Consider the following 24,321-nt stretch of genomic DNA (forward strand, 5'->3'; position numbering starts at 1 on the left):
TTGGGTTAGGAGAGAATGACTGGCCCAAAGTCACCCAGATGGCTTTCATTCCTAAAGCAGAACTATAACTTACAGTGTTCTGGTCTCTAGGCCAGCATCTTAACCACTATATCAGATTCTCTCAGTGTACCACAGGAACACAGTTACAGTTTAGTAGCCATTACAGGAAGAGAGATGTCCTTCTCTATGGCAACCTAAAATAAACTTTGATTTGATAATTTCACAAATCTGATGAACGCATAAAGTTCTCACTTTGTACTTTGCATTGTCAATTGAAAAGTAGAAGGAATGGTATATCTGTGTTGGAGAACTATTGGGTAAATCAGTGTTTTGCAACCTCAGCATTTTTTTCAAATATATGGAGCCAACCTGGGAATCCTGTGAAATTAAAATCCACACATCTGAAAGTTGCTGACCTGACTGAGGCAAGTCAAAGGGAGGTACATAATTTGATGATTTGCACTTGATTTGGAGTATATTTTCACTTCTAGCCAGTATGGCCTGGAGATATGAGGATTATAGGCTAAAACAGTGCTTTTTTGTAAAAAAAAAAAAAGTGCCAAAACTTACACACGTCATACAGCCCGCCTTGCCTATGCTACAAGGTTCCATCCAAAAAAGGTGCTGGAATTCTGTTCTGGGCGTTCTATGACAAAAAAAAAAAAAGCCCTGGGCTAAAATATTTGGAAAATACCACATGTCTTATCTCCTTTTGTAGATAGGTTAGGGTTTTTTTTTGGAAGAAGGCAATTTCTTGCCTTTTTCAAATGGCAGTTTTTCATCAAAGTGGACTTTTAAGTGTTTCAAGTCCCTCTCACTCTGTGGAGGCTGATTCATTCCGTTGGGAAACTGACCTGAATTTGAAGGGTTTTCAGAGCATCCCAATGCCGGCTCCTCCATGTACAGGTTTCTACCTGTACCTCTAGGAGTGATGTAATTTCTGATCTTCCTTCATTTTTTGTTAAAAGTTTATTTTTTCCCCCAGAGGTTTCCCAGTAACTGCTGTAAATGGGATTCCCCCCTGTCCATTTTACAATTAGGAAGATATTTCTGCTATTGAAATTGAGGCACAAATTCTCCCAAATTCATATTGACATACCCAAACTTGAGGTTTGCACAGCTGCTTCGTGTCAAGCAAAAGTTGATTCGGCAGTAACCGCAAAATGCAGATTCTACTTTCGAATGCATGAGATGTTCATTTAAGCAAAGGCTACTGGCGACAGTGTTTATGCACCCCTAAATCTTTTGTCTTCTTACATCTTCCCCCAAAGACAAGAGAACTAAAAAAATAATAATAAATTCAACGAATCTGCAGGGCGACATGGTGGAAAAGACAGGATTTTATGAGCTCCCCCGAGGCGTTTTGGGCTGAGAACCAGAAGACTGCGTTCAATAGCCACAGGATTGTTTCGTCCAGATTGCTTTTAATGGAGGATGAAATATAATCCCGTTCCGGCAGCACCTCTCGCCCTCGCGACGGCAGAGAGGAGCACGACCGATCGCCTCCGCCGCCGCCTCTTTAAGCGCCTTGACAGGTGCTGCTCCGAGGGGAAACGGACGGAGCCCGCCTATTGGTCTCTGGAAGGAGAAGGGAATGATATCATTGGCGGAGGGAGAGGAAGGGTCGGCCCCCTGGTGGCGATCTTGCGGCCGCCAAGGAGGGAGGGGAGGAGCGCTGAACTGCGGCGGATCCGGGAGTCGCCTGGCGTGCGAAAGTGGGCGCTGCACTTCCTGGACTCCCCCGTTGGCTGGCGCTGCTCTCCCGAGGGGCGAGTGGGGGAGAGGCAAGGTAGGTTTAGAGCCCCCGAGCGAGGCGTGGGGCGGTGGGTCTGAAAACAAACAAACAAACACGTTTTTCTTGGGATTATCTTCGGAGCTGGGTTGGCCATTCGGTGGCACCGGGGTGGGGTGGGGGTGGGTGGGCTTCAGCTTCTGCCTGCCTGCAGAAATAGGGCGTCCCGGAGGGAAAACCTTCGCTGCATCCCTCCTTTGGAGGCGGAGCCGCTATGCAGAGAGGTCGGAGCAGGTGGAATCCCGTGTCATCCCGTTTACATGTTCCCCTGGTTCTCTGTGTCGATTTTTTTATTTTTTATTTTTTTATTTTAATTATATTTTTATACCGCCCTTCTCCCGAAGGACTCCGGGCGGTGTACAGGGCAATAAATATAAAAAAGCGGAATACAAAAGTTAAAAAACGATTAAATATTTGGCCCAGTTTAAAACAGTATTAAAACATATTAAAACCCCAACCCTAACCCATCAGATTATTGCCATCAAGGCGTTTTCGACTCCAGCAACCACACTGATAAGTCTTCCAACATTGCACCCATGGCCACGGTAGCTTGGTCCATCCACTTAGCTTTTGGTCATCCTCTTCTTCACTTTCCTTCCACCTCTTCCCAATACTACAGACTTCTCCAGGGATCCGGGGTCCTCACATAATGTGCCCGACGTAGGATCATTTGAGCCTGGTCGTTTGTGCCTCAAGTGAGCACTCTGGATTGATTTGTTCAATGATCCATTAGATCCTGAAGTAAGTCCTGCTAAAGTCATAATTGCCTTTCTAAAGGAAGTGGGCATCAGCTGACATCCGTATTGTACTGTGGTGGCTTGCGGCTATTATCTGAGCAATACGGAATCAGCTTGTAACACATTTTCCAGGTGTGCTTGCTTATAACCTCCATCAGTACGGCTGGCCGACAGAATGAATATTGGTTATATAGGCTGAGGAATGGTGGGAGTTGTAGTCCAATGCTTTTGGAGGGTGTCTGGCTAGGAAGATAGATTTGATGCCACCTGCTGGACATCAGGATTCCCCATACCTACAGCAGCTTTAATGTTTTGGGTATCTCTCCGTCATCCGGATTTTTGCCTTTTAAAATCGTTAGAAGTTTAGTAAGGTGCCATCAATTTGTTAAAGAATGTGATGCATCTTCTTAATGTCACTTTGCAAGTCCGAGGTTTTTTAGATCAAGTAGCTTGATCTGGCTGTTACTGCTGTATCTGTGACTTTTATATCTGTGATTAATGCCTGCCTAAAATGTGTTTTGGGCTGTTGAATTAGGTTTCTATATACTGCTGATGCTATATAGGGAAATGGCAGAAGCCCAAGGCCAAATCTCATTCAAAAGTGTAATGCACATTCATTGGATTTTGGTACTACCAGATTGTGAGAGTTTTTACTTCCAGATGTGGTTGTGACTTGTTAATTTTAAAAAAACATAAATTGGACCTGTTATTTTCAGTTTATATGACTTGAAAGTAGTTTATATGTGAGCATGCTTAAGTGGGCATTGCATCCTGGATAATTGGGATTAACACAGCTCCTGTTTTCCAGATTATTTTGCCTCACAAAGCTTAGGTTTCTCCACTCCCAACAATGGGAATATAGAGAGGACAATGTTGTGGGTGCACAGAAACCACACAGCAGCTGCCTGGCAGCTAAATGGCTCTTGGAAAAGAGATTACAGTTATCCACTTACTTTCCAAAAATGTCTTAAGTGTTCCAATATCTCAGGGGCTGCCAGAAAGAAGAGGGAGTCAAGCTATTCTCCAAAGCACCTGAAGGCAGGACAAGAAGCAACGGATGGAAACTAATCAAGGAGAGAAGCAGCCTAGAACTAAGGAGTAATGTTCAGACTTTTATTACAATCAGTGGAACAACTTGCCTCCAGATGTTTTGGGTGCTCCAATACTGAAGGTTTTAAAGAAGACATTGGACAGCCATTTGTCCAGAATGGTATAGGGCAGGGGTAGGCAATCTCGGCTCTTTTATGACTCATGGACTTCAACTCCCAGAATTCCTGAGCCAGCATAGCTGGCTCAGGAATTCTGGGAGTTGAAGTCCATGAGTCATAAAAGAGCCGAGGTTGCCTACCCCTGGTATAGGGTCTCCTGCTTGACCAGGGGGTTGGACTAGAAGAACTTTAAGGTCCCTTCCAACTCTGTTATTCTGTTACATAGGAAGGTTTTTCATTTAATAATTACTAATAGTGCCAACTAAAAAGCTCAGCATCTATTTGCTACATAGAGCAGTCTTCAGTTCTGGGAAATGTAGCCCAACACATCTCAAAATCATACAGAATCCCTCTGGATATAAATCAGTAATGATGGTTGCCCTCCAATCCTGTCTGTGGACTTCCTAAAGACATTTAGTTCCCTAGGAATGCTTGACTAGATAGGTTTGGGATTTATGTAAATCCTTCCCTGATTTTCCTTCCTCTGGTTTCCTCTGTTTAGAACAATACCTAAACCGGTGTTTCTCAGCCCCAGCAATTTGAAGACATGTGATCTTCAATTCCCAGAATTCCCCGGCTGGCATGCCTTAGAAAAATGCTGGCTTGTTTCAAAATCTTCCTTTACAACAGGGGTTTTTCAAACTTGGCCCTTTTATGACTTGTGGTCTTTAAACTCCCAGAATTCCTCAGCCAGGCATGCTGAGGAATTCTGGGAGTTGAAGTCCACAAGTCATAAAAGGGCCAAGTTTGAAGACCCCTGCTTTACATCCTCTGGACTTTTCCTCACTTGCCCAGGGCACTTAGGGGGGAGGCTCAGCTAATCTCAATGTACACATGTTGTACTTTGACAATAAAGGTTTATTTTATTTTATTTTATTTTATTTTATTTTATTTTATTTTATTTATTTAGCAATTTTTTTACTATGTTCCCAAGCAAGAGTTTTTCCCCTTGTGATTTCCAGAGAGCCTTGAAAACTCCATTCTGTTTTCTCTTTTTTCTGTCTTTCTCCTTTCTTACTTAATATTGTGAGGTAAGGTAGAAGAGCAGTTGAGATATTGGACTAAGACTTGAGAAACTGAGGATGAAAGATACCTTCAGGCATGGAGATTGAGTGGTTGACTTTGGGCCAACCTCGGTCTCTCGACCTAAGCTACCTTGTAGAGTCATTTTTGGGGAAACTGAATATATGGCTACATATGCAGTCTTGAGCTTCTGGGGCGAAGGGTGGGATATAAGTGTAACAAATAAATGAAGAACGTTTGACCTTGCCCAGTTGCTTCCAACGCATCTTACAGCATGAAATTTTCAGATCCCAACTTCTTGTGGTTAAGATTTGGATTGTCACCCTGCAAATCAAGAATACATGTGGAGGTTATGCAGAATAATCTTTAACCCAAATTGCCACGTGTCTACCGCCTAGGAGCCTCTTGCTTCATCAGCTTCTCAAATACTCTTGTTGATCTCACAAACATTCCTCTTTCTTCTAATCTTGTTCCTGGCCTGAAAATGGCTTTTTCCAGGATGAAGGTCCCACCTGCTCTGTTCTCCTTCCTCTTGCTATTCCAGTGGATGCCAAACTCTGGTAGTTCCCAGCAAGATACCTGCCAGACCTGTCGGGGTCTTGTCGACAATTTCAATAAGGTGGGAGCCTAGAAAGGATCTCCAAAATGGCCTGGGTGTATGTAATCATGATTAATGCAAAGCAGACATCCCATTTAGCTGGGATTGCTAGGCATTCATCTGCGCTCCCCCCCCCTTCAGTCTCAGAATAAAGTTTGGGGAAGAGGGAGGAAATGCTGCTGAGAGAGGTACGGAGATGTTTGGAGGATGAGGGGCAAAAAGCAGCAATGGAGGTGGTGGGTTTGCATTGCATGGGGTTGAGGGCTGCTGGGATGGGATGGGGCGAGAAGACCAGCTCTGGCTTTGCTGTGAGGCTTGTCCTGCCTTCTCAGGGTCTGGAGCGGACACAGCGAGAGAACTTCGGGGGCGGGAACACAGCCTGGGAAGAAGAGAAGCTTGCCAAATACGCCAACAGGTGATTTGAAGGCTGGGCTGCAACAGGCCATTGGTGAGATGCTGATACTGCAGACCCCGGGCCATACCAGTATCCTCGTTGGGAAGTAGCAACCTCTTACTAGCATCCTGATTGCACGAAGTCCAGCAAGATGGGCTTTGACACTCAAGATGAAGTCTCTTTAAAAAAACAACAACCAAGGCTACGATAAGTCATATAGTTGCTTCATTTTAAACATTATTGTGGAAATTCTGACAATAGCCCAGATGCCCGAATCTTTGTTGCAGCTGGAGGCCAAATGATAGTGTTAACCTGTCTTAAAGCCCCAGTTTATTTTCTTAGAACAGAGCTTCCCAGCCTTGGCAACTTTAAGAAACATATACATTTGTTTTGTTTGTTTGTTATTATTAGGTTGTTTTTTGAGACAAACAAACTTCATAGGACCGTTTTTACTCTTTAATAATAATAACAACAAAACCCCTAAATCAGACATGTCAAACACAAGGCCCGCGAAGTGGTTTAATGTGGCCCGCGAAGCCATCCTGGAAACAGTGAGGGAACAGCCCCCACTGCCTTGGCACTTGCCCTGGTCCCATCTCCTTCTGCCAGAGACCCTCAGATCTGTCCCACTCCTGCCCAGGCCCCCATAGGCACCCTTGATGCAAACGGTGTAGGAGCTGGCCATGCCCACCCAGTAGGCCATACGCACTCTAGCCACGCCCACCCAGTAGGCTACGCCCACCCTGGCCATACCCACCCAGCCCCTTGAGGGCAACTGCAATGCTGATGCGGCCCTCAATGAAATTGAGTTTGACACCCCTGCCCTAAATGAATGCATATCCATGTTGTCCTTAAGCATGGATGGTGAGATGTGCGGCATATAAATTTAATAAACTAATAAATATTATTGTATAGCAGTTCCCAGCCTTCCATGTGATTTTGAATTCTGGCAGTGATTGTCACCTCAATGAGGCATTAAAAGATTTGCATTAGCTGATCATGACATGTATGGCTGGAATAAAAAATTACTTTTTCTCCCTTAAGAGGTAGCTAAGCCTGTTATTTCACTAAGAGTATCAGAACATTTGGGAATAGTTCAAAGAGTTATAAAGAAGGAGCAAGTTTTAAATTCAGCACATTTATAGGGTATTGTCCTCACTTACCTAAAAGGGACGTGGTGGCTCAGTGGGTTAGGACGCTGAGCTTGTCGATTATGGTCGGCAGTTTGGCGGGTTGAATCCTGAGTGCCGCGTAGCAGAGTGAGCGCCTGTTACTCGTCCCAGCTTCTGCCAACCTAGCAGTTCGAAAGCACATAAAAAAATGCAAGTAGAAAAATAGGGACCACTACGGTGGGAAGGTAACAGCGTTCCGTGAGCCTTTGGCGTCCAGTCATGCTGGCCACATGACCACGGAGACGTCCTCGGACAAGCGCTGGCTCTTCGGCTTTGAAACGGAGATGAGCACCGGCCCCTAGAGTCGGAAACGACTGGCACGCGTGTGCGGGGGGACCTTTTTACCTTACCTAAAAGAAAATATCAGTGATCCTGATATATATATATAAATATATATATGGTTGTGTAGTGATGAATCATGTGGTAGGACATAAACGGAGCTCAATCATCTCTAAAGTTATACTCTTCACTATTTACTAGAGCTCCCAGATAGGAAATGCATATGAACTGAGGTAGCTGCCTGGGAATTATGCCATTCTAATACTTTTGGGAGGAAAAACTAATAGAAAAATAGTACTTGAGCTGGTTAATAGATTGAATTGCACCAATGCAGATAGATTTCATTTCTGCCAGTTTTAAATTGAAAAATGAGCACACAGCCAGGATGTAATTTTTTCCCCTCTGTGATGTCATCATTAATTAGCTGGGAGGTTTTCTATATAGATATCCAATCAAATCTGGAATTCTTCACGTGCCCTCCTTTCTACTGTGACCTTCCCCATGCCTCCTCTATGAAGAGCCCAAGTTTGTTACCTTTTTCTCCATTTTAATTATCCATTGTGTGAGTTTGGGTTTTAGTGAACTTGAAAGCTTACCTTTACAAAATAAATAACAAAGATACATTACAACTTTTTATCCTTTTTCCCCCCCTTCATACAGTACACCTGCAGTGAGAGGTTGATTGCTGCAACATTAATTAGTTAAGGAAATGTTCCCTTGGTTGACAAACACCTTCCATGTTTGTTCCATGCTTTCACAGCTGTTGCTCAGAGCATCCCCAGAGTCTCTTGCCTGTCATTTGGCCAACTCCTGACTTGACTCTGGGGAGCAAGGAAAGCATTAGAGACTGGCTGCTGGCCCGAAGAATCTCTGGATGATATTTTGAGAAAGGATACGAAGTTCATTTAAGTTTCCTGTATGAAAAGTCAACACAGGTAGTCCTTGACGGTTTCTTTAGCGACCGTCCAAAGTTACAAGGGCACTGAAAAGTGACTTATAACCATTTTTCACACTTGTGACCGTTACAGCATCCCCACGGTCATGTGATCGAAATTCAGAAGCTTGGCCGCTGACTCATAGTTATGACGGTTGCGGTGTCCCAGGGTCATGAGACCCCCTTTTGCAACCTCCTGATAGGCAAGGTCAATGGGGAAGCCCACCCATCTTCAGGCAGCCAAAGTTGAATAACGCTGGCTTAGAGGGATGACCGTGGGCTGTTTTGATCAAGCAGGCAGGGTAGACACCCTAGGGCAGAATTTGCCTTGTCCAACTCCCTCAATTCTCTTTTTCTTTTATTAAAGAGTTTTACAAAAACAAAATTGTACAATATATCCAAATCCCTCCCACCCCAAACCCACCCGCTTCCCCCCCCACTTCCCAGAGCTAAATACAGGATTATAGTTACAATAATCATATTCTAAATAAAAATTATGCATAATATACAATTAACCAAATTCATAATGCGCTTTAACTCTCTTTTAACATAACTACAAACAACGTACCAATAACATATCCCACTGAAATCTACTCATAAGCTAAATGGTACTTTTTAGTCCCATATTTGTTTTGAATATAATTTATCCATCTCCTCCAAACTGAAATATATCTTTCCTGTGAATGATCCTTCAGATAAGCAGAAATCTTAGACATTTCTGCAAGATTCAAAACTTTAAACACCCATTCTTCTACAGTGGGCAAACTATCCTTCTTCCAATATTGTCCCACCAGTAATTGTGCTGCCGTTATCATGTTCAACATCAAGTTAGTTTCTTTAACATCACAATCTACAACAATGCCCAATAAAAACAATTGCGGGGAAACTTTATCTTTCTCTTAAAAATCTTTTGAATGTTCCACCAAATTTTAATCCAAAAAGCTTTTATATTTCTACAAGTCCACCACATGTGAAAATAGGTAGCTTCTAATAACTCCCTCAATTCTCATGCGGTCTCTTTCTCCCCTCCCAGTGAGACACGTCTGTTGGAAGTTTTGGAAAGTGTGTGTTCTACATCAGATTTTGCCTGCCACCAGCTGCTGGAGCAAAGCGAAGACCACGTAGAACACTGGTGGTTTCGTGAGTGAGTTAAAAAGAGGAAGATGCTTTAACTTACGTAAGGTGGAAGAAGCTCACTCTGGAGGCTTATTTATTACAGATCATACCAGTATTCCCCCACGTTAGCAGGAGGAAAATTCAAGCCATGGGGTTGAAAGGAGGAACTTCAACGGTCCATATAATTCAGTAGGCAAAGTTAAATAAAAAAAGTCAGAGACAGAATATCTGCTTTGCCTGCAGAAAGCATCTCCAGGTAGACCTTGGAAACCCCAGGCAACACCACTAGTCAGTGTAGACCAATGGTCCACAATCTTTCTGGCACCAGGGACTGGTTTTGTGGAAGACAATTTTTTTATGGGCTAGCGGGTGGGAAGGAGGAGGTTGCAACCTGGAATGGCCATGGGACTTGGTTTTGGCTAGTCTAAAGAAAAGAAGAAATAAGGGAGACATGATAGCAGTATTCCAGTATTTGAGGGGCTGCCACAAAGAAGTGGGGGTCATGTTACTCACCAAAGCACCAGAGGGCAGAAACAATAGTTGGAAACTGATCAAAGAGAGAAGCAACCTGGAATTAAGGAGAAACTTCCTGACAATGAGGACAATCATCCAGTGAAATAGCTTGCCTCCAGAAATTGTGGGTGCTCCATCACTGGAAATTTTTAAGAAGAGACTGGACATTCACCTGTCTGAGATGGTGTAGGTTCTCCTGCTTGAGCAGGGGGCTGGACTAGAAGACCTCCAAGGTCCCTTCCAGCATTCTATTCTATTCTATTCTATTCTATTCTATTCTATTCTATTCTATTCTATTCTATTCTATTCTATTCTATTCTATTCTATTCTATTCTATTCTATTCCTACTCTACTCTACTCTACCCTACTCTACTCTACTCTACTCTACTCTACTCTACTCTAATTCCCGATGATCTGAGGTGGAGCTGAGTCAGTGATACAAGTGTTGGAAAGTGGCTGCAAATACAGTTGAAACTTTGCTCACCTGTCATTCACATCCAGCTGTGCTGCTCAGTTCTTAACAGGCCATGGACCAGTACGGGCCTGTGACCCAGGGGGTTAAGGATCCTGGTGTAGACAGTCCTGTGTTGTATGGACCAATGATCTGACTTAGTATCTGTTTCCCTCTCCTGCCCAAATACTATATGGCTGTTTCATTCTTGGGAGTTGTACAGAGCTTGTATAATTGATAAATTGCACCATGGTGGAATGAGGAGCAGCAATAACCAGACGATTTTTTTTTCCTTAGGCAGCAGCACCATCCAGACTTTTTCCAATGGCTGTGCATGGATACCCTCAAATTATGCTGCCCATCTGGCACCTATGGCTCTGATTGTCAGAGTGAGTGTTTCTAAGGCCCCTGGGGTTTATTGTAAGGGATGCTCTGACAGCCTTTGCTTAACTCTGGATCCTCCAGAATCTGGCTGGAGCAAAGACTCCAATTATTTTCCTTGATTTAATTTCTTAATCCATATATGAGCTAAGGGTTTGAGATATTATGCCTGAGATTCTTAGGAGTATATATTTTCAAAGGCCTTCTGCTGATTCTGTAACTTGGCAGCATTTCTGCTGGCTGGAGATGAGGAGAATTCCAATATTTCTAGAAGGCACCAGATGGGGGAAAGGATCATGAAAGTGTAATAAACAGATCCGAGATGGCTTGTTTTTAATACAGATAGTCCTCATTTAGCAACCACAACTGACCAGCACGTCTGACATTAAGTGAAGCGGTTGCTAAAGTGGGAAATCACATGACTGCAACTGCTTTACTTTTCCCCATTCCTTCACTGTTTGGCTTAGTTATCCCTGCACTGGGGTAATTAACAAGAAGGGAATTAATATTTGCATTTCCATTAATTGGATAGGAAGGGATTAGAAGAGAATAAGCAGCCACACAAGGAGGAATACACTTTGAAAGTGATGCAGACAGCAGTCATGAATGCACAACACAGACAGCCTGGGTATTCTTCATTGTGTGCCTGGTTACTCTCTTGCAATCCCTTCCTTAGCAATATCTCCACTTTGCAAGAGGAAAGATGGGAGAGAGAAAAAATAAAATCAATTTCTGTAGGCACTCTCTGCCTGACCTATTCCTCCTCCACTCACAGAGTGGAGAGAATGGAAAGTAAGCAGGCAAACAATGAGGAATACACTAGGCTGTTTGTGTAGCACACTTGTGGTTGCTGGTGCCAGTGCCTTGCTCTCAATGTGTATTCCCTATTGCATTCTTGCTTCCTCTCTTGTAATTCCTTTCTCTCCAATCCTCCACTCTGCAAGGGTAGGGGAAGAAAAACAAGAGGGTCAGGTACAGGACTACACATACTGACTGTAATGGTGATCACATAACTGAATGACTCTGCAAAGTGGTAAATGCTGGCATTGGTTGTAAAGTTATTTTTTGAGCACCACTGTAACATTGAACAATTGCTAAACAAGGCAGTTGGTGAGCGAAGATTACCTAGGATTTCCAATCATTTGAAAAAGAGTAATATTCAGTCACCAATTCAGCTGGAAGGGATCACTCAGGCCATTCAGTATGGGAGTCCAAAATAAAATATCTCTGACAAATGGAAGTCTATTTAAGTGCATCTAATGGAGAGAAACCCACTGCCTTCCAAGGCAATTGGGGTCCAGAGTCCAACTGCTTTTCCTGTTGAGAAATGTTTCCAGTAGCCAATCAGAATCTAACTTCCCATAAATTGAGACCAGTAATCCACATCCTGCCTTCTGGGCAGACAGAAAATCAGCCACAGATGTGCTCTCTGTGACAGCTTTCAGGTGCTAGAAGAGTGTTAATCATTTCCTTTCCAACTTTTCCTCTCAGAGTTAAACATTTCACAGTCTTCTCCACATACAAATTAGCTTCCAGTCCCCTGATCATCTCTATTGTCTTTCTTTGAACTATTCCAGTTCTCTGAATCCTCCGTAAATTGTGGTGCCTAAAATTAATCACACTAGTTAGGCACTTAGTTTCCTTCCCCATACATGAGTGGCTGGCCATATAGGATGGATGGATGGATGGATGGATGGATGGATGGATGGACGGACAGAAGAATAAATGGGTCGCCTAATGAGCCTTGGTGGAGCAGTGGGCTAATGCCTCCTTAAGTAACACCAGCTGCCTGCAATTAGTGCAGGTTCGCATCCCACCAGGCTCAAGGTTGACTCAGCCTTCCATCCTTCCGAGGTAGGTAAAATGAGGACCCAGATTGTTGGGGGCAATAAGCTGACTTTGTAATAATGCCCCTTGGGGTGTGTGTGTAAGCCCTAATAAGCAGGCATATACATAGAATGAAGGCTACTGCTAAGCTTGTAAGCCGCCCTGAGTCTTCGGAGAAGGGTGGGATATAAATGGAATTAAAATAATAAAAATAAAAATAAAAATAATGGGATAAGGAGAGCCGGTCCGCTTGAAGTGGTGGGGGTGAGACTTGAATCTTTAAATACTGAAGTCTTTAATGAAAATTCTTAACATTGCAAAATGTAGGTATCTGGAATGGGGAGAAAAGGTGAAATAGGAAATCTGAGCACTGCAGAGCTCTAAGCCAAGCTCCATGTTGGTTTCCGCTTCTGATTTCCATCTCTCTGCAGCCTGCCCTGGAGGTGCCGAGAAGCCTTGCAGTGGATATGGGCAGTGTGATGGTGAAGGCACACGTGGAGGCACTGGCCTCTGCATGTGTCAGACTGGCTACGGTGGCCCCTTTTGTTCTGAGTGTGGAGATGGCTACTATGAAGCTGCTCGCAATGACAGCCACCTGGTATGTGCGGGTATGTAGAGTGTTTGTGCTGGGCTGGGGAAGGTTGTGGAATTGTCATTTTGTAATCTCTTGGGTGTAGTGGAGAAGGCATCGGGCCAGAAATCAGGAGATGGGGAGCTCTAGTCCTGCCTTAGGCGCAAAGCCAGCTGGGTGACCCTAGGCCAGTCACTTCTCTGGGCCCTAGGAAGGAAGCAACGGCAAATCACTTCTGAAATCTGGCCAAGAAAACATCAGGATGTAATCCTGGCAGTTGCCAGGAATCAATCAATCCCCTTGCAGGCTAATACTACCATTGATGGTGGCTTTCTGTAAACAGTGTCCCTCTTCCCTTTATATCCTAAATCAGGGGTCTTCAAACTTGGCCTTTTTAGGACTTGTGGACTTCAAAGCCCAGAATTCCTCAGCCAGGCATGCCTGGCTGAGGAATTCTGGGAGTTGAAGTCCACAAGTCATAAAAGGGCCAAGTTTGAAGACCCCTGTCTTAAATGGTAGCTTTTGTTCCAAGCTTTGGCCCTTTGAAGGCGAGAGAAGGGGAGGTGTCTGAAAATATCTCCTTTCTTCCTTCTAAATTGAATATAATAACCATTATTTTTTTTTAGGAAAGGTTTTGAATTTAAAAGTTATCCATCTTACATTTACATTCTCTGAACATGGGTAATTAATCTGTTTATATTTGCTGGACAACCCTCTCCATGTCTACTTTATACTTTCCAGTCTTCTCCTATAAGTATGGTAGATATTAAGCATGACTTTGTTGTAGTATAACATACAGTATCGAGGAAGTACTAAGTTAGGAGGAGAGCCAGCCTGGTGTAATGGTTAAAGCACCAAGCTAGCAATCAGGACACAGTGAGTTCTAATCCCGCGTTAGGCACAAAACTGGGTGACTCTTGACCAGTCCTTCTCTCAAAAGAAGGAACATTTATAATGCATTGATTACAATCATTGGTGATCTATATTAGCTGTGTGCATAAAATGAAAAGCTGAGGTTTCGCTGAATGTTTCAAGTTTTCTGGCCATAGAAAGTGCTCCCTCATTTTTCACCCTCAAGCTACTTTGTAGAACCACCCTGAGTATGAATTACCACTCAGTGGCAGAAAATTAAATTAAGAGGATGGTTTTGAAAACACGGTGATCAGTTCCTATAGAAAATAGCGGGAACACATCTTTGCTTTTGCTGACTCAAAAATCGCTTTACATTAGAATCTGTTATCAGCCGGAATGATAGATTAAAGTTTTTTTTTAAATTTAAATAAAACTTTTGGTCACCCGGTCAGCAGCTTATAGGACAAAGACTAATCTTCTTAATTTCTTTTTCGTTAGCACAATTCCATTTTTATTTAAAAAAAAACTCTGTCCTTGATTAATTTTACTGGCACCCATGTCTTTAGCAAGCAGAACATGTAGATTTTTGCAGCTTCCAGGCCCAGTGAAGGAACTATACTTTTTTAGTGATGTTTTTCTTACACATAAGAAGAGATGCTTCTTATAAAGAAAAATAAAGAAAAAGCAGAGGAATTGCTGGTATTTTTCTTAGTGTTGTAAGGCAATCATTAACATTACCCCGATAACAACAAGCACAAGAACAGAGCGCTCTCTCTCTCTCTCTCTCTCTCTCTCTCTCTCTCTCTCTCTCTCTCTCTCTCTCTCTCTCTCTCTCTCTCTCTCTCTCTCTCACACACACACACACACACACACACACACACACACACACACTCCAAATGCAACAAATTAGCTTATACCAACCTAGAAATGTTGCATTTTAAATACAGTGTACTTTAAAGCTTGCAAGAACAAGTAAATCAAAGTTTCATAATCAAATCAATACTATATTTACAGTTACATTTATAGTACCTTAGCAGCATTTAGCAATAGCAACAGAACTTAGACTTATATATCGCTTCATAGTGCTTTACAGCCCTCATTAAGCGGTTTACAAGGATGGAAGGCTGAGTCAGCCTGGAGCCGATGAGAATCGAACTGCTGAACTGCAGGCAGCCGTCAGTCTGCAGAAGTAGCCTGCAGTGCTGCATGCTAACCACCATGGATCGTGTGTTGCCTTATGTGTGAAAAGAGTTACACCACACACATACTTTGTATTATCTGTCTGTAAATTAAAGCTCAATGCAAGAAATATACGATCCACCCATGCCATCTACACATCCCAAAGCAAAGTTAAAAATAACTGGTTTATGTGGCCGATTGGCCACGTAAACTACAGTATGTCAATGCTGCAAACACTGTCATGTTTTGCACTGACAATATAAGAGACAGCCTGTTACTTTAATTGCTTCATTTGTGGGGGAGGAAATCTACCCGGATGTTGAGAGAAGATTGGAAAAGTCCGGTACAGAATGGGAAGTGAAACCTCATATGTAAAACTAATTGGATAATGTGATTTATGACGTGTAGATAAGGACGGGGATTGTGTGTGTGTTATGATGGGTTTGTGGGGAGGAGATTTCAGATTCTGGCATCCCTCCATGAGTGCCGATGTTCCATTTCATTATTAAGACTTTTTAGATAAACAATGTTTGCATTTTGTTTGAAACTGTGTCTTTTATCGGAACCATGACACAGTTGTTTTTAACTTTGCTTTTGCATACAACTTTGCTTTGCATACAACTGCTTTGCACACCACTGGGAAACTGTTTTCTTCAGCCCTGTACTGCTTTTTTTTCTCAAGTTTCCACCTCACGTCAGTTGTAGACTGTATTCCTTTTCACACAATTCTGTCTCCCACCCAGAGTGCTATCGGGCCTGTGGGCGCTGTTCAGGCCCCGAGGATACCAGCTGTCTACGCTGCAAGAGAGGCTGGATGCTGCACAACCAACGATGCATCGGTGAGCCTGTGGCCCTGGGAAAGTCTGGAGTGGTGATGTTTGAAAAGGCAGACTTCCTTCAAAGGCCTGCTTCTACTAGTTATGGTGCAGGTAGTCCTCAATTTATGATCGATCACTTAGCGACTGTTCAAAATTACAACAGACTCCTCAAAAGGTATTTACAAGCCCAATTCCTCCCCCCCCCTGCAGTCACATGACTGAATTTTGGGCACCTGGCAACTGGTCGGCATTTGTGGTTGTTTGCAGTGTTCCACAGTCATGTGACCATGCTTTATGACATTTTTGCTGAAAACACTCCATAGTGAGCAAAGGGTTCACTTAATGACCAGCCCATTTGCTTAATGACTGCTGGAAAAAATGGTCACAAAATTAAGTCGGTCCCTTTATGATTGTCATAACTTACAAGAATAATTTGGCAGGCACCATTAATATCACAAGTCAGAGACTACCTATAATAAATTCAGTAAATAATCATGAAGATAGATAGTCCTCGACTTATGACCACAATTGAGCCCAATTTTTGTTGTTAAGTGAGACAGTTGTTAAATATGCTTTGTCCCATTTTATGACCTTTCTTGCCACAGTTGTAAAGTGAATGGCTGCAGTTTTTAAGTTAGTAATATGGTCGTTAATAGAATCTGCTTCCCCATTGACTTTGCTTGTCAGAACGTCGCAGAAGGTGACCCTGGGACACTGCAACTGTCATAAATATGAACCAAGCATCTGGTTTTTGATCACCTGACCGTGGGGGTGTAGCTGCCACAGTTATAAGTGTGAAAAATGGTCATAAGTCACCGCTTTCAATGCTGTTGTAACTCCGAACGTTCACTAAACGAATGGGTCTAAGTTGAGGTGTACCTGTATCATGTTTTTAACTGTTATATATGTATATTTGGATGTTATAAGCCAGGGGCCCTCAACTTTGGCAACTTTAAGACTTGGGGACTTCAACTCCCAGAATTCCTCAGCCAGCTTTGCTTGCTGAGGAATTCTGGGAGTTGAAGTCCCCAAGTCTTAAAGTTGCCAAGGTTAAGGACCCCTGTTATAAGCTACCTAGAGTCTTTTACAGCAGGTAGCCACAATAAATTTAATAAATGTTAATAAGAGAAACAGCGATGTAGAAGCTCATAGGAGAATCTAAGATTCCTTCATGAGAATTGAGAGTGAGGGCAGGAGGGAGAGAAGGTCTTCTGCCTCCCCTATCTTGATCTCTCCATCTTTCTTGCAGACATAGATGAATGTGGCACCGATATGGCACACTGTCGCAACAACCAGTTTTGTGTCAATACAGAAGGCTCCTACGAATGCCGAGGTAAGAGGTTAAAGCTTCCAAAATGAACCGTCTGTTGCTGTAGGCACCCCTTGAACCCATTCAAGAGGCAGACCTGCTTCTGCCAGAGAAACAGGTCTTCGGCAGATGATCTGATGTTTCTGTTCCTCTGGGTAATGTGGGAAGCCAGGCCATGAGCGCATCAACCCTCGTTTGTCTTGCTTTGGCGCATGAATCCTAGTAGGCATCAAGCTCTTCATGGAAGCAAAGCATATGCAAAAATGACACAATCTACCAACTGAGGACACTGTTTTTCCCCATCTCTGGAAGCAAAGCATATGCAAAAATGACACAATCTACCAACTGAGGACACTGTTTTTCCCCATCTCCCATAGGCAGACATCCTTAGCCAGGTGGGTAGATTTACATCTATGAGAGCAACCTATGTTTCAGTCGTAAGCAGGAAGCAGTAGATGAATTGATGCTTCATGTTCATGCTTACTACATTTATTTGTGCATGTGTGCCTTTGAGTTAGTTTCTTACTCCTAGCATTTGCCTGGAGTCCAATCCCTGCAGTTTTGGGGAAGTGATTCGCCTTTGCCTCTTCCTTCTTCCTAGGGCTGGGAGGGAAGGATTGGCCCAAGATCACCCAGCTGGGCTTGCACCCAAGGAGGGGCTAAAACTCACGGTCTCCTGGTTTCTAGCCTGGTACCTTAACTGCCATGGTTCATACAAAAATAATGTTCTAATATTTCTCCCTTACCTTTTCAGCCAGCCATCCAGCCTTACTTTACCCTTGGGGGGGGCAATGCCTATCCCCAGCTCTTCATTTTGCCTTCTACTTTCTCTATAGACTGTGCCAAGGCTTGTATTGGCTGCATGGGTGCTGGGCCTTCTCGCTGCAAGAAATGCAACAAGGGCTACCAGCGAGATGGTGTCAAATGCCTTGGTAAGTTCAAGTATCGCCCCTTTCTATGCAAGTGTTCCTATGAGGAGTCCTTGGTGCTCTCTGAATTTGGTTGTTTTCATGCAGATGTTCCATTAGCAATAGCACTTAGACTTAAATACTGCTTCATAGTGCTTTGCAGCAGAGTTTCCCAATGTTTCCAGCTCTGTGGACCAGCAGTGGTGGGGAGAGGGGATGGTTCTGCATGAGCGGTGGGCAAGGGCACAGAGGCGTGCAGCTCTATTTGTGCAAGTGGCAGGCACACGTGCTCGCCAGTCACGCAAATGGAGCACGCCCGCATGTTCTCGCCTGCTGCTCGTGCAAGTGGGGATGCACACGCACGCACATGCATGCTCGCCTGCCACTTCCGCGGCCTGGCTCTGAACGGCTCCGGGCCGAGTAGTGGGCCACAGTCCAGCATTAAGCGGTTAACCCAGTCAGCATATTGTATATGGCCCCCAACAATCTGAGTCCTCATTTTACCAACCTTGGAAGGATGGAAGGCTGAGACAACCTTGAGCCGGTCAGGGTTTAAAATGTTTTTAGCATTTTTGATTGTAGGGTATTTTTTGAACTGCATGCCGCCGAAGGTCATTGACTGAAACGGGCAGCTGTAGAAATTGAATGAACCAATGCTGTGGCAGCTAGAATTATTGCCATCCAGTGCCTGCAAATTCCTCTCCTGTGATTGCCTCAAAGTTAATATAATTCATTAAATGGCTGAAGTCACAAAATCCGCGTGGGAATGCCAAAAATCTCGTGTAAAATGTCAGAAGATTTTTGTCTTTTTCCACAAGCGTTCAGACGGTTGGTATTTTGCAGGATCTGGTTGCTTTCCTTAGCGAGTTCCCAATTCATTTGCTGTGAAAGTTACTGATCACTGAACTGGGGTCTAAAGAGTAACCTGAGATTTTGTCCTTTGGTAGGTATGCAGCCCAGCCAAAGAAGGAATAGAGGAGTTCCAGAAAAAGTTGTAGGAAGGCTATGGAGTTATGGATAGAAATTTCAAGGAATGAACCAAACATGTAGAGTTAAATAAAAGAGGTGGATCATAGTTGGCTACCAGTAAGGGTAGTCCCTGACTTACATCAGTTCGTTTAGTCACCGTACAAAGTTGCAACAGCACTGAAAAAAGTGACTTATGACCATATTTCACACTTAACAACCATTGCAGCATCCTCATGGTCACATGATCAAAATTTGGCCGCTGGGCAACTGGGTCATGTCATCACCTTTTGTGACCTTCTGACAAGCAAAGTCAATGGGGAAGCCAAGTTCCCTTAACAACATTGTTACTAACTTAACAACTACAATACTTCACCTAACAACTATGTCAAGAAAGGTCATAAAATGGAGCCAAGTTCACTTAACAACTGTCTTGCTTTGCAACAGAAATTTTGGGCTCAGTTGTGCTCAATAAGTCCAGGACTACCTGTATTTTTTCATGGCTTTTGAGCCCTCAGCTCTCTTTTCTCCAATCGTAATTCCAAACGTAACAAACTAATGGAAGAAGAGGCCTGAGAGCCCAGGCCGGGTAAGATGTAGCATATAAAATATGCAAACCTTATCTGGATTGATTTGCTAGGCAACAGATTTTTTTTCCCCTTGTTTGGAGCAAAGCCCAAATTTAGATTTGTCCTTCCGACACTTGAAATCTGCTGAATCAAGGTTTGGGAAAGTAAATCGCTTCTCGGCCTTTTGGCTAAGATCAAGTGAAGGTTTGGGAAAGTAAGGATTTACTGGGTTAGAAATGGTGACTGAGGGGCAGCAGTTGAGCAGGGATGACGCTGCAGAGCTCAGAAAACATGGCTGCTGCATTTGTGGATGAAAATGGGAGCTACAAAATGGAGGAGTTTTAGCCAATATGTTTATGATTCTATGACCTTATTGGCTCCCAGATGTGGATGAATGTGCTGGTGAAGTGGAGGAGCCTGTGTGTACGGGCGCCAACGAGGTTTGTGAGAACACAGATGGCAGCTATCGCTGTGTTTGCGCTGAGGGGCATCTACGCAAAGAGGGGATCTGTGTGGAAGACAAACCCCCAGGTAAAAGTTAGTAGGTGCATTTTTTTTTGTTTATATCTCGCCTCTATTACTATTACAAATAAGGTGGCCTAATACTCATTCTTCCTCCTGTTTTCCCCAAAATCAAGAACCCGGTGATGTAATATGATGTGGGTTGGGCTGAGAGAGAGTGACGGCCCAAAGTCGTCATCCAGCCTTCTTTCATGGCTAAGGCGGGACTAGAAGTCATAGTCTCCCGGTTTCTAGCCAGGTGCCTTAACCACTAGACCAGTCTGGCATCTCAAAGTTTCTTGCTATGCGGTAGCCATAATTCTGTCTAGGACTAGCTTCAGGATCCGTCTTTGTTGTTCTCTGCTCCCTGTATTCTGCAGACATTTCCTCACAAAACTGCCCTTTCAGGAATAGTTGGGGTCTACAATTGAGTTAAACACAATCATCCCAATCAGAGTGATATTCCAAATCAGACACAAATTTGGATTTATTTTGGAGTAAATGAATTGTGGAATTGAACGGCACGGTGGCCTGGAGGTGGAGCTCTCGCCTCACTATCAGGAGACTGTGAGTTTGATCTTAGGTAGCGACAGATATTTCTCTCTCTGGGAACAAAGAGAAAATATCTGCTGCGAACTCCATGTAGTCATCAGGAAGGGCATCCAGCCAGTAAATGCTCAGCTCCATTCAGTTGCCCCAACTCCACCCTGAGGCAAGGGATTACAGGGTTGTTAAAAGATTTTAAAAAATGAATTGTGGAATTATTGTTTTCCTTACTACTTAAATATATTTCCGAATCAAACTAAGGCTCACTTTTTACATAGAGGGCAGGGGAAGGGCGAACCTAAACCGATGTTTCTGAACCTTGGCAAGTTTCAGATGTGTGGACCTGAACTCCCAGAATTCCCCTTGATGGCTAGGGAATTCTGGGAGTTGAAGTCCACACATCTGAAACTTGCCAAGGTTCAAAAACACTGACCTAGAGAGCCAAACTGACTGCCTTTGCCACTGCTGATGACCTCTTTGTTCCCCTGCAGATGCTCCTGAAAAAGGATTCTTTGACGACATTACAGATGACGAAGTGGTTGTGCTGCAGCAGATGTTCTTCGGGGCCATCATCTGCGCGCTGGCCACCTTGGCTGCCAAAGGAGACATGGTCTTCACTGCCATATTCATAGGTGCTGTGGCTGCGATGGCCGGCTATTGGATGTCGGAGCGCAGCGACCGCGTTCTCGATGGCTTCATGAAAGGGAGATAGGGCTTAGGCAGGGATCATTCCCTTCTGCTTCCTGCCTCGGAGAGCCAGCTGTGGGGGGGCAGGAATACCTTGACCCCTACCCTTTCCCCCTTATCTTAGCAGGTTTGAAACCAGGAGATGGGAAATACAGCCTGCATCCCCATCTGGCCTAAAACAAGCCTTGACTTTCTGAAGATACGCTGGAGGGACAAATAGGAGCTGGGAGATCACGTGTGCTCTGCAGGCCTACCACTGAGAGGTCCTGACGGATATTAGAAGGGACTGAATACCCCTTAGGAAGTTTAAGGCTCAGAAGAAACCGCCCCTATTATTGTCCAACTGACCCGCTCTCCATGCATGTTGGGATGATCCTGGAAGAGTTCATCCCAATTAAGCTATGATCTCTGCCACTTGGGGCTGCCAAGGCTAACTGGAGAGAAGCTCAGCTCTTTGGGTCTGTGCTGGCAGGGGGGGGGGGTTTCCCTGCTGGCTTTTGGGGAAACCCGCCCTTCGGCCAAGAGTTGACCTACACATTGCATTGACGGAAGAGGAAAATGGCAGCGTTACATTTTTAGAGTGTTCCGCTTCAGGTAGGATCCAGTGTTTGGGCTGATCCCTGACCTCAGAATCACCCTGTATTGAATCAACCAGTATCATAAGAGAGAGAGAGAGCATAATATAAATTTAATAAATAATAATATATACACTTATTTCTGTGGTCAGAAGTGGTACATTTCAAAATTTTCTCCTCTGTATAATAAATGTGCGGGCTTGCTCTTACTCTGTTGGTGGCAGCTTGGGAGGCAAAGGAAATTTGGAAAGAGGCCTGCATGTCCACTTTTTCACCTTGCAGTTCTGTATCTCAGGAAAAATAAATGTGTCTAAATCCACATGGCTCCTACCATTGCACGCTGTCAGTTTCACTTGCCAGTGATTTTTGTTCTACCAGACTTTTGTACCCACAAGGTTCGAAGCTTGCAATTTCACTTCAGCCTTCATGTTAAAAGAACTTAACATGGAGAGGACTTGAAGAAATCAATGAAAACGTTCCTCTGTCTCTGTTTTCCACAACTGCATGAGTTCTGTCGGTCTTCTCTCACGCATGACATTTTGATCCTTGGACTATCGGACAGGAATGAGTGGAATTTCAACTAAGACAGCTTCAATCCTCTCCTCAGCTTAACTTGTTGGCTTGCTTGAGCTTGTAGGTCACTCACTTGCTTAGTAACTCTGGATGGCTTACCGAAATAAAAGGAAAATGGCTAAACAATAGCTAAAGCAAACCATACAATTGTTATTTTAGAACAAATGTTTAAACAGTTGTTAAGAATCAGAACAATTAAAGGCCCTGAAGAAACAAGTATGCCTATGGTAAAAAACAAAAAACCCTCTTCTAAACTAATGAAAGAAGATTTGTTTCAATTTAAAATACAGTTTGCTCCACAATGCCCTTTCCACAGAGAATTAATCAGCTGGAAAGGAGGCCTTCTAATCCAACCGCTGCTCAAGCAGGAGACCCTATCCAGGGGTGGGCAACCTTGGCTCTTTGATGACTCGTGGACTTCAACTCCCAGAATTCCTGAGCCAGCATGGCTCCGCTTGGAAACCTCTCCCTTTCCCCTCAGCATGGCTGGCTCAGGAATTCTGGGAGTTGAAGTTCATGAGTCATAAAAGAGCCAAGGCTCCCCACCCCTATTCCATTTCAGACAAGCAGCTCTCCAGTCTCTTCTTAAAAACCTTCAGCAATGAAGCACCCCCAAGTTCTGAAGGCGAGCCGTTCTGGTTAATTGTCCTCACTGTTCGGAAGTTTCTCCTTAATTCCAGGTTGCTTCTCTGGAATGAATAGAATTGGAATTGGAATGAATAGAATAGAATAGAATAGAATAGAATAGAATAGAATAGAATAGAATAGAATAGAATAGAATAGAATAGAATAGAATAGAATAGAATAGAATAGAATAGAATACAGACCTTAGAGGTCTTCTAGTCCAATCCCCTACTCAGGCAGAAAATCCTAAAACTATTTCAGAGAAATGGTCATGACACGTCACGTTATGTCTGTCTGTCTGTCTATGTCAGGCATGTCAAACTTGTATTGCGTATTGTGACTTCTGGTAAAATACATGGGAAAATCCCATTGGAGGAAAATTCCACTTAGATGATAGATAATTGCTGGAGAGACGGTAAGAGAGGATAATAAATACAGATGACTATAGATGATTGACAGATATGAGAGAGAGAACTGCAATTAAAGGCTCATATGTCAGACAATATTGGACTACAGCCATTAATAAGAAATAAGTATTTTACTTTAATTCCATATACATAATCTCCTGGGAATGTATAAAAACGTTTACATGGGAGAAAATTCGTTTTTATTTATAAATTCAATGCTAGTGTTCAACTCTTAAGGTTGTTAAGAGAATGATTAAAAATCCTAATCAAATTGTTTCATTGAAAGTCTTTTATATGTAAATGGATGCATAATCACTTGAGAATCTTACAGGATTTTTTGTTCTTTTTTAAAACTATGATCCAATTGCATAGTTTTGTTTCTAGCAATTTTCCTCCCGCCCCAATCCACTTCGTAAGAACTCCAGAGACTTGATGCTCCTGATATTTTTGGCTGATGATGATAATTATCTTTGAATTGCAAATCAACCCTTTTACTAAGAAAATGAGATTGTACAAAGCTTCTCTTAAAATGTGGCAGTCCAAACACTAAATGTGCCACTTCAGAATAACAGAGTTGGAAGGGACCGTGGAGGTCTTCTAGTCCACCCCCTAGGTCCTATACTATTTTAGTCAAATGGTTGTCCAATTTCTTCTTTCAAACCTCCAGCGTTGGGAGTACCCTAAACTTCTGGAGGCAAGTCATTCCACTGATTAATTGTTCTGTCAGGAAATTTCTCCTTAGTTCTAGATTGGTTTTCTCTTTGATTAGTTTCCATCCGTTGCTTCTTGTCCTGACTTCAGGTGCTTTGGA

General features: G+C 43.4%; 1 protein-coding gene across 5 annotated transcripts; it reads left to right on the plus strand.

The window, feature by feature from the left end:
• The first annotated feature begins 1,681 nt into the window (after window positions 1–1,681).
• Window positions 1,682–22,428, plus strand: CRELD1 (cysteine rich with EGF like domains 1). Of its 5 annotated transcripts, XM_083355690.1 has the most exons (12): window positions 1,682–1,789; window positions 2,412–2,533; window positions 5,259–5,379; window positions 5,691–5,773; window positions 9,171–9,281; window positions 10,515–10,606; window positions 12,857–13,033; window positions 15,771–15,866; window positions 17,095–17,178; window positions 17,991–18,086; window positions 19,982–20,134; window positions 21,136–22,428. In XM_083355690.1, exons 3-12 carry the CDS (start codon window positions 5,260–5,262, stop codon window positions 21,354–21,356), a joined length of 1,233 nt encoding a protein of 410 aa, XP_083211816.1. In that variant the 5' UTR covers window positions 1,682–1,789; window positions 2,412–2,533; window position 5,259; the 3' UTR covers window positions 21,357–22,428. The 5 variants fall into 5 exon arrangements, with proteins under 5 accessions (XP_083211816.1, XP_083211817.1, XP_083211818.1 ...); XM_083355691.1 differs by lacking the exon at window positions 1,682–1,789 and having other exon boundaries at window positions 2,277–2,533; XM_083355692.1 differs by lacking the exons at window positions 1,682–1,789; window positions 2,412–2,533 and having other exon boundaries at window positions 5,004–5,379; window positions 19,982–20,138; window positions 21,136–21,193.
• The last annotated feature ends 1,893 nt before the right edge of the window (window positions 22,429–24,321 follow it).

Source organism: Vipera ursinii (assembly GCF_947247035.1).
Source record: "Vipera ursinii genome assembly, chromosome: 2".
Classification (NCBI taxonomy): domain Eukaryota; kingdom Metazoa; phylum Chordata; class Lepidosauria; order Squamata; family Viperidae; genus Vipera; species Vipera ursinii.

Bases quoted from the DNA above. Each gene is read 5' to 3' on its own strand.
- CRELD1 (XM_083355688.1), top strand. From the start codon at position 5,245: ATGGCTTTTTCCAGGATGAAGGTCCCACCTGCTCTGTTCTCCTTCCTC. The intron at 17,179-17,990 runs GTAAGAGGTTAA...CTTTCTCTATAG, and splicing joins AGGCTCCTACGAATGCCGAG to ACTGTGCCAAGGCTTGTATT. The intron at 20,135-21,135 runs GTTAGTAGGTGC...GTTCCCCTGCAG, and splicing joins AGACAAACCCCCAGGTAAAA to ATGCTCCTGAAAAAGGATTC.